Source organism: Arabidopsis thaliana, chromosome 5, assembly GCF_000001735.4.
Source record: "Arabidopsis thaliana chromosome 5, partial sequence".
In the NCBI taxonomy this organism is placed as follows: Eukaryota; Viridiplantae; Streptophyta; class Magnoliopsida; order Brassicales; family Brassicaceae; genus Arabidopsis; species Arabidopsis thaliana.
Window position 1 is genome coordinate 18,574,598 of NC_003076.8, and position 17,384 is coordinate 18,591,981.

Consider the following 17,384-nt stretch of genomic DNA (forward strand, 5'->3'; position numbering starts at 1 on the left):
ACGGAATAAAGTGGAATTCATAACAAAACAAAGAGAAAACAAGAAAAGAAAATATGGATCAGGCAAAACAAAATGAAGGCAGCCAAGAGAGTATAGAGGATGCATAAATATCAAGAGAGTATAATATATGTAGTATTTTGATTGACGTTTTTAACGTAATAGTTTGTACTAGTGTGAAAATCATGTATTATAATCTGACAAAAATAATATCTCACAAGTATATAGATTGCAATTATAAAAGAAATGATTTTTTATTTAATTTAAATCGAATAAACAAACTACAACTTATTGTCAAGTGAGCTTATTCGCTAGAATTCGAATATAATACATGGACTACAATAAGGTATGCATCGTAGAAAAAACAAACAAAAAAACCAATATGGTCTCACCAGCTTCTCAGCAGTATCTTACCAATACTTTTCCACCTTACCCACTTTGTTTTGTCTTCCCCTATTTAGCATTTTTCCCTCATTATTCTATAACGCGGAGTAGTACGGCTCGCGAAAAGAAAACCAATAAGTAGAATTATGTCTGGACAAATTTATATCATCAAAAATTCTCTAAAAGTTAACTTTGGATAATTTTAAATAATATCGTTAGTGAATTTTTGTAGATAGTCTAATATATCGTCAATGCATTTTGGTAAACGGCGAGGATATGATATCTCGGATTCTTTGTTAACGCTCCATGCGTTTTTATAAGTCATTGTCGAACCCTGATTTAATTCGGACTATGACTGACGTGTCAACGCTAAACTCTAATTTCACTGAGACTACAACTAACGTGTCAATGCCAAACTCTAATCCTTTTCGAGTTCAGTCATTTCAAAGTGTCAAAAACCAATAATCAAAATCTCGTGTTAGTGATTTTTAGGTTCTTATCACTGGTGCAAAACCAATAGTTATCAATAACAATTTTAGTTCTTTTTTCTAATGTAATTTTAAATTAGAAATATTCTTTTTACAATTTGTGTAACGTTTGTTTGAAGAAAATTAACAATTGCATTAGTTGTCAATTTTTGAGAATATTTTTCTATAATTTTAGAGAGGAAAAAATTACAAAGCACTTTGAGAAAAGGGCATATATCTCACACACCGCAAATCGACAACAACACCCGAATCTAATACTCACATGATTTATCTTAAACCCAACTTTCTTTTTCCTAACTCAACGTGAAACCGTACGTATGTCTTTAAGAAGACCCAAGACCTGTTGCATTGTTGGTCGCTTCACTGGCGTCTCCGCCGTGCAAAAGTAACCAATTCGAAGACTCTCTACCATCTCATTAACCGATTCTCCAGCAGCTAACCGCAATCTCGAGTCAAGAGCTTCCTCTCCTCTTCTCTCCTTAACCAACCGGCGAACGGATTTAACATTCTCATCACTCCCTTGCTTCCCGGTTAATAACTCAAACAAAATCACCCCGAAACTATACACATCGAATTCTACATTGTTTTTATTAGTATCATCTCCGGTTCTCGCAATGTTGTTGATACCGAAATCAGAGATACGCGGCTCTAGGGTTTCGGTTAGGAGGATGTTGGTAGCGACTAAGTGTCCATGAGTAGTACCAACGTGGTGTAGATAGGCTAAACCACGTGCAACTCCTATGGCGATACGGTGACGTATTAGCCAATTTGTTTTCTCCGGTGATGAGTCTCCGACGTGACTCTCCCATGTATCGGCACTCCAATCTTCCACGTTGGTTTCTCCCGCCGGGAGCTCGTGTAGCCATCGGTGAAGATCTCCGTTAGCCATAAATTCATATAATATAAGCTTCTCTTTTCCTAAAAATAATAAACCGCAATATTGGTTACGAACAAATAAATATAATACTGATTTTTTGTCACAAGTATGAATATTTTAAATTATATATGTAAATTAATATTGCATTTCCTAATTCACCCATACCAAATAAATTCAGTAAATTGTAAATCTTAGTTAAATACTGAAATTAATACAGTGATGCTAGACTATTAACTTTCGAATTCACTATTTAAACAGAGTTAATACTGCAAAACATATTATGGTAATTGGTAAACATGGTAAATATAATTAGGTAAAAAAGAAAACATATTTAGCATGTACGTAAAGAAAAAACGATTATTGAAACCCGACAAGCTATATATAATCTCTACGAGTCCCAAAGCAAAGGATGTGACTTGTCTGCACATATTTTAAAGTCGTCCCAGTCGTCCACTAACAAAAACACCAAATGAAACAACCCTAAAAACAAGTCATTGTAAGAAACTATCACACATATTTCTCTGAGAAACTTTTTGGAATAATTATACATTTTTACGTTAAGGTCACGAAAATTCATAAAAAAATTGTAATCATGGCACAAAAACCATTAGATTTTTTTTACGTGACGTACCATCATCACAGAACTGACTTCTTTCGTCTGTACTACAACGCATACGAAGATACTACTATTGAATACGACACCGTTCAGCATTTAATGCCTCATTAATGTGTTTATCCAAAAACCCGTGAAAGTAGAGACAAAAATTCATTAAATGACGTCTACGCCTCCACTATTTTATTGATTTATTCCAACCCCAATCAAAAAAATATTTTACATAAAAAAGAAGTCAAATCTTTGATATATTTTTGTTCTAAATTAGCGTATTCCACTAATTATAATTAGCAACAAAAAATTATATGATCTTGTTTATCTTTGTTTAGAAAAATAAAACTTAACTATTCTCTATTTTTTTGCTTGATATATACTTAACTTGTGAGATATTTACTTTGTTTAGTAACTTGGTTAAAAAAACGGAAAATATTTTGTTACATTACTACATATTATCCTTTTTTTTTTTGTCTAAAACTACATATTTATCCAAAGTTATATATACATTATAGCATAAAATTTATTTGCTACTTAGTCGAATCAAAGCATGTCCTATATTGGGGTTTTTAAGTCAATTTCAAAACTTTAGGTCGTAACTAAACCGAAATTAAAAATATTGGGAGAGATTAGTTTAGTACCTGCGATGCAATAACCGGAGAGAGTCAAAAGATTTGGATGTTTAAGCCGAGTTAAAGCTTCGAACGCAGTAACGGCGTCGTTTTGATCAACGTCTCTGATTCTCTCAAGCACTTTAATTGCCACGTGGAGATCTCCTGGTAAAACGGCACGGTAAAGTGGACCACAAGTGCCGTCAGAAATAACGGACTCCGTTCCGAAATGTGACGTGGCAACAATCAGATCCTTGAAAGTCAGATTCATCAACGGCTTAGATGCCATCACAACCGGAGCCGCCGTTGGCTCTTTTATATCGGCGACCCATGAAGAACCAGACTCCGTTCCGAATTCGAACGGTCCAGATTTCTCCATTTTGAAATCTAACGGTGTAGGATTCGAAATCGCCCATCTCGATTTCGTTCTCGCCGATTTCATTCTCCGGCGGATTAAAATTATAGCCGCAGCGAAGATTACGATTATCAAAGCTCCTAACGAAGACGATAGGCCAATCACCAAAGGAGTGTGATTTGTACGGTGCGTTTTAACGTTTCGTTGACGCACTGGTGGCGGATGCCGGTGTGGTAGACGGTGGATACGGTGGTGATAAGGGATTTTGGAATCGTTGAAGACGAAATCGCCGCCGTGTAAGAATGCTGATTTACCGAATTTTCGGTATTTGTCAAATCCAACCGAACCGGAAAACCGGTTTGCAGATAAATTCAAGAATTGGAGATGGTTGAGATTCGGAAAGTCAACCGGGAACGAACCGTTCATTGAGTTCTCCGATAAATCCAAGTAATCCAACGACTTTAAACCGGAAATCGGTTTAACACTACCATTGATTTTACATCTGGATATATCAAGGTGGCGTAAACCCGATAGAGAACCCAAACCAAGAGGCAAAACACCGAGACTGTTGTGCGAAAGATCGAGAGTTGTGAGGTTGGTAAATCCGGTAAAGTTAACCGCGTGTTTAAACCGATTGAACGAGAGATTCAACTCCTTAACCGCAGACAAAACCGAACCATTAACTGGAATCACTCGTATAGAGCCACCAAACCGGTTCCGAGAGAGATTAACGGAGACAAGACCTGGCATAGACCAGAGCCAAGTGGGAAGAGAACCATCGAGAGAGTTGTTGGAGAGATCAAGAACACGTAAGCGCGTGAGATTACGTATAGGGTTCCAAGAAACGGTGCCGTTTAGTTTTCTTGACGGAAGAACGACGTGAGTGATAACGGCGGAGCAGTTTGAGGAGAACCAGGAAGAGTTGAAACCGGAGACGTAACGAAAAACTGTGGTTAGTTGATGGAAGTCTGTGCCGTTAGGACAAGAAACTGTGGAAGAAGAGTCTGAGTGTGAGAAGGAGACCAAAGATAAGAGAAGAAACAACTTTAGAAACATGTTTTTAGTTTGTTGTTGAAGACTGTTCTTCCATGGAAGATAAAGAAATGGTGAAGAGAGAAAGATAGAGAGAGAGAGAGAGAGGGTTTAGTTGTTGCAGAATTTGAGAGGAGCTGGTGAGGTTTATCAGAAAAGAGAGAAGAGAGAGGGGGAGATACATTACATACGGTTGATAATATGCCAACGATGACGTGGATTATGATGCAAAAACTAAAAGTCAAATTGTTGTAAACTTGTAGCTCGATTAAATCTAGTGAAGTGATGGCAAATAATATTTTACTAAGACAAATTCTCTCTTCTTTAAATTAGTTATGTAAGATTTCAAAAATACAAAATATACTTATGCCTTTAAAATATATTTAACAATTTATTTTTTGTCTATATCGCATTACTCAAAATAGCAATCAATTTTTTTTTAATTGCATCTTTACTAAAAGATATTAATTGGGATTGTTTTTACAGCAATAAATATTAATAAACTTTTGATCAACTATTGAAGTGAAAAGATTTCCACTATTCATTTATTCTACGGATTCAAATGATTACAAATAGACTAATCATAGATATTTTTATATTGAAATAATTTGAATCAACAACGGTTTATGTTTATTGTCCATCTTAAAAATAAAGTAGATTAAACCGCTGATAAATTAGTTCGCAGTAACCGCAACATCCATTTATAACCTATATCGTCGAATTCCACTATTGTAAACAGTAAACACCAATATCAAAATTAATGCATGAACATTAGCTGTAGAAATATATAAAAGAACTTCACTGAATCATCTATCTTTAGGAAAATAGGATTCTGTAATCATGTTTTATTATCATCATTATCTTTATACGGTACTTTTTATTTTTCTTTTGTAAAAGTGAAAGTTATAACTAAAGTTTATATAGGAAATAAACAATTTTAATTATTTGAACTCATTGAATTAATTTACTTTGTGATAAATTGACACTATATGCATCAAAACAAAGAAATATATATATATATATATATATATATTCAGATTATATAAGATTAAACTTAGTGAATCAACTAATTTTAGTGATTCGGATAATTGATAAACTATTTTTCTTTAGTATTTATATTTCTTACTTTTCACTTTTTCAAAAGAAAAGAGAGGCAAAGAAAAAAGTACCTCGTAAAGATAATGATGATAAGTACATGATTGGTATCCAATAAATCAAAAGATAAATCATGCAATTCCTTTTTTTTCAATCATGGACAATCTGTATACTTCAAAAAAGGATAATCTCAGATAGGCAATATATTGAATTTAGTCTAATATTACGAAAGACATGCATCAATCATTATACTACTAGTACTATATAATTGTCCATTAGTATGAAAATGAAAAAAAAAAATCGGTGTAAACTGTGGAAATTGATTTACAGTTTGAGGTAAGACTACTAGCTTGTCATTATATACAAGAGACGTGTTTAAAACTTCAGTCACATTCAAACCATAATACAAGTAAAGAAACAGTATATAAGAGAAATTAACTAAAAACATTTATCAACAAAGAATCATTATATTGGATTAACTAAATTCTTAATATGACACTATTTTAGGATTGCATGTGATATTTTTTTCTGAAAATAATTGCATGTGATATTAAAGTGCAAAAATCAAAATACAGATGAATATCAACGTTGTCATATATATGCAACAATTTGTGTATTTATAACATTACGATGGAGATGAAAATGCTACTTTAATTGGCAGTATATATTTTCTGTTGTTGTTGTTTATGGGTTTGAAACTCAAGTGAAGTAAGCAAAGAGGTATATGGTTGGTGCGATGACTTTGTGTGGTAGTTTGATGCAGATGATGCGAAATAGAAACGTGGACCCTATCTTTTAACAAAATTTATTAAATTATCTATTTTCATTCGATGTTGTATCCTAGGTGTAATTTTGCATATCCTTAAATTATAAATAAAACGTGTTTTAAAAAATTTACGTATGTCTTGTAGTAAATGCTTATATTTATTACCATCGGTTATTTGTTGATGGGGTTGGTTGAAAAGTAAATAATGGTGTAGTTGAATCAAACAAAACAACAGTGTACTTTTTGAATAAAAAGATTTATTCGAGTCTACTGTTTTGATCTAACATTTCGGTTATTGAATATCAAAATTTACATTTAACTTATTTCAATAGGATTAACTTTTTTATTACATTATTTCATTAGGACTAACTTTTTAATTACATTAGCTGCGTAAAGCTTGATTATATTGATAAGTATGTAGTTATATAGATGTCCAAAACATTCCCATGAGAAACCACGAAAATTCAAAGTTGCGTTGAATGATATGAATATTAAACTCTATTTGGGGTGTTAGTGTGTTACTATTTTGAAAGATTCAAACATTTGCAAATTTAATGAATTAAAGAAATGTCCGCCGGAGAAAGACTATAGTTTAATGTATTAATGGACATAAGCCAGTGTCTAAATATACGCCGGAGTATATGGTACATCCACCAAGGAGATCGGTTGGATCGGATTATGTGGAAGCATATTTTATCAAGACATTATTTATTGTTTTTAATACATAAACTCGAAGTTTAGACTTAAATCTTATATCCAAAATATGCAAAAAACCGGGTTTTCAAAATTATTACATCTTTAGAAACTTAAATTGTTTTCCATACAAAAAAATTAATAAAACTTGTAGATTGGATGACTTGATAACCACCGGAAAACAATTTCACCACTCAAAATTGAAAACTGGTGGTTACATAATTCTTTAGTTAAATTACTTAAACTTTTAAGAGTTTTAGTCAAAATATATATCCAAATGCATGCGGTTGATTGTGCTTGTAGTTGTCTAAGAAAAACATATAATAACCCCCATATTCCTGTTTATATTTCATTGTTATGATATTGGTGTTTAGTTGACAAACAAAAAAAGTTCTTTTGGTATTAGATCTCCTACAACAAAAGTCTAGATTACGTCAAGACATTTGTGTATTAATTACATATAAATTTCATGATGTCTAAAAATTGAACTCGACCAACACTATTAAGTTAAGTTATTAAATAAGAACTAGCAAGTCATTTTCTCATCTTTTACATATTGCAACAATGTGTTTGTGAAAACGCAAAATGATTGATGTACGTATACTTCGGCCATTTTTTCTTGTCGTGATGGCAGGATTTAAATTCTCCAAAATTCAATTCACTTATATATAAACGGTTTTATTTCTGATCCATCCAATTTTTGTTTTCCATTAGTAAAGCATTGAATTTCCTAAAAACTTTCACAATTAGAACATCATGGTGTAAATATTTAAGTCTAACAACACGTAATTATTGTGAAAGTAATGTGCTGCAAATGGGTTGTATTAAATAAGCTTGGAAATGGAAGAACAAAATGGTTTTACTGTATATTAAAAATACCTTGTCATAACAACTAATTTAAAATGAAGAAAATTATGATCTTGGGAAATTCCAAACAAATCCACTAAATCCCAAGACAAAAAGATCCATAGAATGCCAACTAATATTCCACAAAGTATCTAACACATTCACATTCTCCTTGAGCAACCCAACCTAAAAGTTAATCCACATTCTTTATTTTATCATTTTAACCACTCACACCAACATTGTTGGTCCATGTGCTTGCTTATATGTGTGTGCGATCTCTTTGTTCTATTTTAATGTTATTGGGTTATTCTTATGTTACTGCTGGATCTTTGACATGATGATCATTTGTATCAGCGTTGCCTCTATGTGATAATCAAAATTTAAACTAATTGTATATGTATGTGAATTGTGGGCAACGTAAAAGAAATTTATGCAATTTCCGTACTACCTAACTTGATGTTGGGAGATCGATGAGAGCGACTCAAACTGAATCATTCTCATTAATCTTCCAACACTTGATTATTATCCTCAATATAAACAATCACGTTAAGAAATTGCAAACTGTTTTCTTTTAAGAAAATTAGAAAGACGGTTTTTAAGGAGGAACTAGATTGTCAGTATTTTATTTTTTTATTTTGGCTAACAAAATAATACTTCTTTATTTATAATTAAACCATTGACTGAACTGACCGGACTATATAAGTTATGTTTTACAATGGCGCAACTATAATTTGATATGTTGTATCAACTTGTAAAATCAATCAAGTTTTGAATCCGGAGTCATCTGATTAAGGTAAAGATGTACATTTTAAGTTTTAATAGAGCAAAAATCTCAATTTTGCAATAGATAAATTGTTATAGATAAAAACAATTTTTAGGCCGAAATTCATTCATTTTGGACTTTCAGGCCAATTATAGAGTTAAATTCCAGTCCATTTTGCTGGTCCATGATTAGGTATGGACCTAAATCTCTCTTTTTTTGGCAAGCCCAGTCTAAAAAGAGAAAATACAATCCAGCCCAATTGACTAAATCTCTCTGTTTACATGACCTATTTTTGGTGACAAATTTTAACAATCTGTTTGGAGAAACAGTTCACATGGATAATTTTGTCAACAAAGAAGAAAGAATTGAGTAAATTGCTCTACTTCACACCTGTCAAAAGAGGTTAATTCACCAACTACATGTGTGACCTGATACGTGCACGTTATTATCAATATGTACGTCTAAAAAACCTTAAGAGTTTGAATATTCGTATTTCGTAACACTCTCAATATTCAAATATTATCAAAAATAAAATAAAATATTATCAATAAGATTTGTTAGTTGGGTTGGGTAATCTATCAAATACACTAATACAGCAAATCATTTCAATTTCACGACAAGTGGAAACTTTTCATTATGTCACTTTGCTTAAATCTTCACCGACCATTATGTCACTTTGCTTATATGTAAACCTTTGACTTACAATTTGGTTTTCTAATTAAAAAAACAATTAATGAAAAACTGTAATTTGACCTGACTAGTAAGTTAGTAACTCAAGACAAATAAACACCAAAAAGGAATGAAAATAAAATTTATGTATATTATTTTATTAATTTTATGATTTCATGCAAAACAGATTGTGAATGATTTGTAATCATATTTCGAAAACGTCAAAATGTGAAGAAATTACATACAATATTGTTGAGTTTTCTAATTAGGTGATACTTCAATTTTGGAATTAGTCATGTGCTAGAATTAAGTACGTGTCTACTAATCTACTAATATATCAGTTATGTGGTGTAAACTTTTAAAGCTCTATACTTTCTTAATATGTAGTATATTATCGAAGGATCAATGTTGACATTACGATGATAATGACATTTACGATTGTAATTGAATATTCTATAATGCCAAGATGTGATCATTTTCGTTTCTTACTCTTTCATAAAATTCTTTTGGTGTTTTAGGGACCTTTCAAAGAGACTGCGTTTCTAGGTCTTAGATTCGAATCTTGATGCTTGGAAATGATTAGTTCTTGATCTCAGTGATTACGAGTCCAAGACTCAAAACACTTTGGTTTAAACTTTTTTTTTTTTTTTTTTTTTACTTATATTCCATTTCCATTGTTTCTATATCTATGGAAATGAAAAATAATTCATTGATCTTTTCTATCTAAATAAAAAAATTCTCCTTCGGTTTCAAATTATTTTTTATTGTTTGTATTAGAAACAATCAATTTTTCTAACATAGTATTAGTTTTTTAAGCATTTAAAGCAAAAAAAAAAAAAACAGTTGACCAATAGGCTATATATATGTGTTGGTGGTATACAAAAAGTGAGATTTATTTGTATACCAATTCTGAAACATTTCCAAATATACCACAAGAAAAATCCTATTTCTGGAAAAAGCCCTAAAAACAGAACAGAGGAAGACGAGAAAAACAGAGAAAGAGAGAGAGAGAGAGAGAGATCGTCTTCTTCTACAACCTCTCAATAATCAAACAAAAAAACGTGTTTTTTTTTTTTTTGCGAATTCGATCTTCGATCAAGAAGATCTTGATCTCAAAATCCAAACTTTTCTTCACCATTTCATGAGAATCTCTCGCTTTCAATGGCGGATTTGTTAAGAAAAGTGAAATCGATAAAGAAGAAGCAGGATCAGAGCAATCATCAAGCTCTGATCCTTGGCAAATACGAAATGGGTAGGCTTCTTGGCCACGGAACCTTCGCTAAAGTCTATCTCGCACGAAACGCTCAATCTGGAGAAAGCGTAGCGATCAAGGTAATTGACAAAGAGAAAGTTCTCAAATCCGGTTTAATCGCACACATCAAACGCGAGATCTCGATCTTGCGCCGTGTTCGTCATCCTAACATCGTTCAGCTATTCGAAGTCATGGCGACGAAATCTAAGATCTATTTCGTAATGGAATATGTTAAAGGAGGTGAATTGTTCAACAAGGTAGCTAAAGGAAGGTTAAAAGAAGAAATGGCACGTAAATATTTTCAACAGTTGATCTCAGCCGTATCGTTTTGTCACTTCCGTGGTGTTTATCATCGAGATTTGAAACCGGAGAATCTTCTTTTAGACGAAAATGGAAACCTAAAAGTCTCTGATTTTGGTCTTAGTGCTGTTTCTGATCAGATTCGACAAGATGGGTTATTTCATACTTTTTGTGGGACCCCTGCTTACGTGGCACCGGAGGTTCTTGCTCGGAAAGGCTACGATGGAGCTAAAGTCGATATTTGGTCTTGTGGAGTGATCTTGTTTGTGTTAATGGCAGGGTTTCTTCCTTTTCATGATCGGAATGTTATGGCTATGTATAAGAAGATTTACAGAGGAGATTTTAGGTGTCCGAGATGGTTTCCGGTTGAGATTAACCGGTTATTGATTCGAATGTTGGAGACTAAACCGGAGAGACGGTTTACAATGCCGGATATTATGGAGACTAGTTGGTTCAAGAAAGGTTTTAAGCATATTAAGTTTTATGTTGAAGATGATCATCAGCTTTGTAACGTTGCTGATGATGATGAGATCGAATCGATTGAATCGGTTTCGGGGAGGTCTTCTACGGTTTCTGAACCGGAAGACTTCGAGTCTTTTGATGGGAGGAGAAGAGGTGGTTCGATGCCTAGACCGGCAAGTTTGAATGCTTTCGATCTCATTTCGTTTTCGCCAGGTTTTGATCTTTCGGGTTTGTTTGAGGATGATGGTGAAGGATCTAGGTTTGTGTCTGGTGCTCCTGTTGGTCAGATCATTTCTAAGTTGGAGGAAATCGCGAGGATTGTGAGTTTTACTGTGCGAAAGAAGGATTGTAAAGTGAGTCTTGAAGGTTCAAGAGAAGGAAGTATGAAAGGTCCATTGTCAATTGCTGCTGAGATATTTGAACTGACACCAGCTTTGGTTGTTGTTGAAGTGAAGAAGAAAGGAGGTGATAAAATGGAGTATGATGAGTTTTGTAATAAGGAGTTGAAACCTAAGTTGCAGAATTTGTCTTCCGAAAATGGCCAACGGGTTTCTGGTTCGCGTTCTTTGCCATCGTTTTTACTTTCTGATACTGATTAGGAAGATGAAAAATGAAGTTTTTGTTTCTGTTTTATTAGTTTTGTGACTCATATGTGGGGTTAACGACTTGTAATGTTCTTGTTCTTTGATGGTGTGTGAGAGACATTAGAATTTAGACCTAAAGAGAGTGGTGAGATATGAATCATTGATGTGTAGAAAACACAGATGGAATAAACAAGTTTCTTTATGAGTTTGCTTCTTTTTTTTCTTTCTTTTTCCTTCTTTTGAATTTTAATTCTGTTAGTTTGAAATATGACAGAAATTCACTTAGAACAAGATTGTGTAATTTCTGTTGGAAATTTTGTCTACTAACGTCAATTAATATGACGGTTTATGATATATAATTGAACATGTAGAGTTTACAAAAACAAAATCTTGAGAAGAAAGTTTAGCATTATAATCCAAGCCACACCATTAGCTAATCCAAATTTGTGTTGTTCTTTTAAATATGTTATATTCTAGTCATGCACCTTTAACCATAAACAATTTATTAATCCATTTATTTCTGTCACTTTTCTTTACTTCAAATCTTTGTGTAACTATTGACCCCAATTAATTAAATAAATAAATCAACAACAATCTAAGATATGTGATGATGATTGCAGCCATTATCATAAATCTCATCTTTTACACGGAGATCTAAAGAAAAACAACCAAATCCAGAAAAATATAAGATGAAAAACACATTTAATGTATCACTTCAATCTTCTCATTGTTGCTATTGTTGTTGTTTCCTTGCCATTTCCAAACAATATCTTTCAAAGAAGGCCTAAGCTCACGATCACAAAATTGCTTATACTCCATTGTATCACCTCCACTTTTCTTAAACTCAACCATATGAAAACTATTTGTCACTTCAAATATCTCAACATCAATCGCAAGATGTCCTTTTCTTCCTTCTCTCTTATCTTCCATCTTCACTCCTACATCGCTCTTCGTCAAATTGAATCTCTCACTACTTGTTGCTATCTCCTCGAATTTCGACACTATCTCTTTTGCATCTTTCTTCGTTGTAAACTTCGATTCTGATCTCTCTTCTTTCTCAAACAAACCCGAGAGATCGAATCCTTGAGACAGCGAAGAGATCAAGTCAAACGCGTTGTAAGACATCGGTTTTACGGAAAAAGCTGCGTGGACATCGCTGATCAGTGAGTCGATCTGATGACTTTCGGGAGATTTAGGCGTTTCGATCTTCTTGAAACCCTTTTGAAACCAGGAATTCTCCATGATTTTTTCAATCTTGATTCTTGAATTAGGGTTAGGGTCAAGAATCCGAGACAACAACTTCTTGACCTCGGGAGGAAACCAATTCGGACATTTGAATTCGCCTTTCGTGATTTTCCGATACATTTCCACAAGATTTTGCTCGTGAAACGGAAGAAATCCAGCCAATAGCACGTACAACACAACCCCGCAAGACCAAACATCGGCTTTAGCTCCATCATAACCTTTCTTGCCTATCACTTCAGGTGCCACGTAAGCAGGTGTTCCACATGTCGTGTGAAGCAAGCCATCTTGCTGCTTCGACTCCCTCAACGCGCTAAGGCCAAAATCCGATATTTTCAAATCGCCGTTTTCGTCTAGAAGAAGATTCTCCGGTTTGAGATCGCGGTGGTAAACTCCGCGGCTATGGCAATAATCGATTGCTCCGATCAATTGCTGGAAATATTTTCGAGCAATGTTTTCTTTAAGCTTTCCTTTAGAGACTTTATCAAAAAGCTCACCGCCTTTAACGTATTCCATAGCGAAATAGATCTTTGTCTTGCTCGCCATTACTTCATGGAGGAAGACGACGTGGGGGTGACGAACGAGACGCATCACTGATATTTCTCGTTTGATTTGATCGATTAATCCGACTTTCGCAACTTTCTGTTTGTCGATCACCTTGATCGCTACGCTTTCTCCTGTTTTTATGTTGCGTGCGTGGTACACTTTTGCGAATGTGCCTTGACCTAGAAGACGACCTAATTCATATTTTCGCATCAAAACTATGCCGTTTTTATCCATTTATTGACGCTTTTGAGGGAACAAAGGAACTTGATGAAAAAGCAGAGGATGAACTATTGATTAACTTCGTCTTGGAATGTGTTTCCCATGGCTTAGAAGAGATGGAGCTCAAATTTTGAAAATATCAATTATATTTTTTCTTCTTTTTTTTTGGGGTCTAAACCTTGCATATATCAAAATAGTAATGCTAAAAACAAATACAAGAGGAAAAGATCTTAGATTTGTGTGGTCGTGGTGATGCTTCGAGTGGGCTCTTCTAAATATAGTGGAGGCTAGTTGTTGTTAAATATTAGAATATCCCAGATTTTTGTGTGTGTATATAATAGATTTTGTAATTACAAATATATGTGGACTTCAATGCCGGTCCTGTCTGTAAATCTTAAGAATCATGATTCAAAATAAGAGTTGTCGCATAAAATGTCATGATACGAAAATAAGTGGAGGATAAATCTTGGAGTTGCAAATACAGATATGGATATGATTGTTAACATCGGCCAATTTTTACTCGGCCCGACCCACTACAAACCCAGGGAGGCAATCACTGAGGAATAAATAAATATGAAACATAGAAAAGTTGATCATGTTCATGGGGGCATCTAGAATTGTGTCATCTAGGTAGATTGCAATATATTTTTACAGTTATAAGAAGTGTTTTTGTAGGTTTTAGAGTGTTATTTTCATTTGAATGATTAGATTTGATCTCTTGCTATCTGTAGAAAAACTAGTATTCTTGGCGATTAAGATATTTTAAGTTATCAAATCGCATTGAAGAGACTCAAATCAATTTATAGAATGAATCATGTAAACATTATTCCACCATGAAGTGGTTACTTAGGTTTAATGTTATTTTAAAGTTAAAGAGCTTACTAATCGCGATCCAAACTTTAACCCTATAGTACATTTCACCACTATGAATACTTGAAATGTTGTGGAATCTTATCTCAAGTATAGAGCTTGGTTAGGTTTAATGAGTTAAGTTTGATATAAATTAAGTTAATATAGATACAGTTGAATTTTCGAAACTAGAACTCTTATTTTTACCAAATCTGCCAAGTCCATAAAAAAAAAGGATGCGTTCAATGAAAAAAAAAGGATGCTTCCAACAATTTATTTAGATACTCCACAATTTTCTTTATGAATATTCCCTACCACACAAAATAATAATGGAAAAATCTAAGAATATAAAAATCCAATGCAATCTTGGATAAAAATCTCCTAGCTGACTTGTCGAGACGAGATCATGTTGCTGCCACGTAAACACACAAATCTCAATTTCTCTCATTATTTGTCGTCTCCGTGGGGCGTGGGCCACTATTCACAGTTGTACATGCATCGAATATTACTGTATTTCGCAAAATGCCACGACGTGAATAAACTATAAAAAATAGAATAATTCAAATATATCTTCGATAAGTGATAAAATTTAAAACATCAAAATGTAACTTATAAATGATTTCTTATCCATTAACCAAAAAAAAGGTTATTTTTTATCCTTACAAACTACAATCTTATAACGAAACAATAATTATTATATAAGATTATATATAAAACTATATTTCTGCATTTAATAAAAAACAAAAGATCCATCTTATACAAAGCAAAATCTTAATTATTTATAATATAAACTAACATAACGCATTGCACCTTGCTACCATAAGTCTTCAGAAAATAAAAGTAACACACATACGGGTTATATATCCCTAGAATATATGCCAAATATATAACTTTATAATATCAAGATTGAAAACCTTGTTATTATGCAATTTTAAATATGACACGTACGTACCTATAGTATCATATCTAATATAATAACGACTACTTTCCTTCCTCTCCTCCGGCATTACCTTCGGTGTCAACCATACAGTCACGACGGCGACGATCTCTCATAGTTCCCCACTCATGCATCGAAAGATGAAGCTTTTTCCCAGCGAGCAAGAAATCCGCTCCTTGTACCGGAGATAGAATCCCGAGGATCTTCGCTAAAGTATCAACCCTTAGATTATCGGCCTCGACCAATAAACGAGCCATAGCTTCTTCTTGCTTGTCGAGAGCTTGATCCACCACTACGTTAGGCTCTCCGACATTCTCCATCTCGTAAGCCACAGTGGCGATGGGAATATCCGCTGCGTCTTCTTGTAGGCTTGAGACTTTCTTGGTCATCTTCTCTTCTTCGTCTATAATTTTTACATGCAACACATTGATTTTAGCTAGCTGCTCCGCACTTAAGTCGCTAAGTGATGCACCGCCGCCACCACCTGTCAAACCAAACCATATTGAACCAACCGAACCGAAACCATTAGAATTTTGGTATAGATCTATGGTTCGGAATCATTTTTTATGATTAATTTTATTTAAAAATAATAATATATTTGTATAATATATAGAACTGAACAAATTCCAAATTCAAACCGAACCCAACTTAATATAAAACCTAAGAATCTATTATTTTTGTCATAAGCAAAATGAACAGAATAAATAAATTTTAGAAATCGGAAGGAAGACAATAAAATTTTTTGCCGCACCGTACTGACTACCGAACCAAAAAATTAAATTTAGTCTATTTTTTTATTCCTCAAAACCGAAATAACCGAAAACGTCCAAACCCTTACCTGAAGATTCGTAGCCGTCGATGTTGCGGAGAAACTGAGTCACACGGATCTCAGTTTGTGACCCACACAAAGCATAAACGAGCCTAAAGAAAGAAGATGGTCGACAACCACCCATCCAAATTAGAGCGTTCTCTAAAGGACTGTTCCACGTGGGTGCATAATAGTTCGAGCTACATCGGTGAGCAAGATCAGCTCTTTTTGCGGCGTAATTTTTGAAATCACCGATGATTTTTCCCGTTAACTTACGAAGCTTGTTATCATTATCTTCATCACCGTGAGATCGTCGTTGAGCTAAGAGTTGTTTGAGCTCAGGGATGCGTTGAGATTGCAAACTCATCCACTCGAGATAAGAATCTTGAGCTTGTTCGATGTTCTTTGATGAAGATCCCATTTTTTTTTTTTTTTCTGATATAATGAGGAGTATTTTGATTATTGGTTTGATCTCTTTTGGTTTGCGTGTTTGTGTTTTGTGTGTTTTTGTTTTCATTTCATTGGGTTTATATATAGTTAAAAGTTAAATGGACCAGAATTATATTTTATTCTCTGATTAATGATTATCTCTAAAAATAATACTATACATTATAATACTTATGGATAAAAATGTCGAATAAACTGAATTATGATTAAACAATTAAATTTTCTTCTAAATATATATTTAGTAGCGTTATATTAACCGAACCAAATTATTATCGTTTAAATTTAATATAGGGAAACAATGACAAATGTCAAAAATAAAGAGGAAAAATAGAAACATTGACAACTCAAAAGTTGAAAATGAACTTGGACAGAAAATGTTTACTTGGACACATATTAAAACGAGTATTAGTATTGAAAGTTGGAAGATTAGTACGTGCTTTCCGAGGAAATAAAAGAAATAACGCATGCATGCATTACGTGGAGGACTAATAGAGAGTGCGAGTTGTTGTTCCAAAATAGTTTAATTTGCCATTATTTTTGTGTAAATTTGGTTGT

The 17,384-nt window shown here is 33.5% G+C and overlaps 4 protein-coding genes across 10 annotated transcripts; 1 reads left to right on the forward strand and 3 right to left on the reverse strand.

The window, feature by feature from the left end:
* Positions 1-922: 922 nt before the first annotated feature.
* MEE62 (Leucine-rich repeat protein kinase family protein) lies at positions 923-4,644 on the reverse strand. 2 transcript variants are annotated; one of them, NM_123948.5, is made up of 2 exons: positions 2,995-4,644; positions 923-1,787 (listed from the first exon to the last, which is right to left on the reverse strand). In NM_123948.5, exons 1-2 carry the CDS (start codon positions 4,373-4,375, stop codon positions 1,168-1,170), a joined length of 2,001 nt encoding a protein of 666 aa, NP_199392.1. In that variant the 5' UTR covers positions 4,376-4,644; the 3' UTR covers positions 923-1,167. The 2 variants fall into 2 exon arrangements, with proteins under 2 accessions (NP_199392.1, NP_001332015.1); NM_001344640.1 differs by having other exon boundaries at positions 923-2,226.
* Positions 4,645-10,078: 5,434 nt separating this feature from the next.
* Positions 10,079-11,993, forward strand: CIPK19 (CBL-interacting protein kinase 19). The gene has a single exon (NM_123949.2). The coding sequence runs from the start codon at positions 10,345-10,347 to the stop codon at positions 11,794-11,796; it is 1,452 nt and encodes a 483-aa protein (NP_199393.1). The 5' UTR covers positions 10,079-10,344; the 3' UTR covers positions 11,797-11,993.
* A 279-nt stretch (positions 11,994-12,272) lies between these two features.
* Positions 12,273-14,195, reverse strand: CIPK20 (CBL-interacting protein kinase 20). Its single transcript, NM_123950.4, has one exon. It carries the CDS (start codon positions 13,801-13,803, stop codon positions 12,484-12,486), a length of 1,320 nt encoding a protein of 439 aa, NP_199394.1. The 5' UTR covers positions 13,804-14,195; the 3' UTR covers positions 12,273-12,483.
* Positions 14,196-14,820: 625 nt separating this feature from the next.
* Positions 14,821-16,909, reverse strand: DOG1 (delay of germination 1). Of its 6 annotated transcripts, none has more exons than NM_123951.3 (3): positions 16,413-16,877; positions 15,648-16,058; positions 14,821-15,145 (listed from the first exon to the last, which is right to left on the reverse strand). In NM_123951.3, exons 1-3 carry the CDS (start codon positions 16,801-16,803, stop codon positions 15,072-15,074), a joined length of 876 nt encoding a protein of 291 aa, NP_199395.2. In that variant the 5' UTR covers positions 16,804-16,877; the 3' UTR covers positions 14,821-15,071. The 6 variants fall into 6 exon arrangements, with proteins under 6 accessions (NP_199395.2, NP_001330542.1, NP_001318745.1 ...); NM_001344642.1 differs by having other exon boundaries at positions 15,590-16,058; NM_001344641.1 differs by having other exon boundaries at positions 14,841-15,145; positions 16,413-16,909.
* Positions 16,910-17,384: the final 475 nt, after the last annotated feature.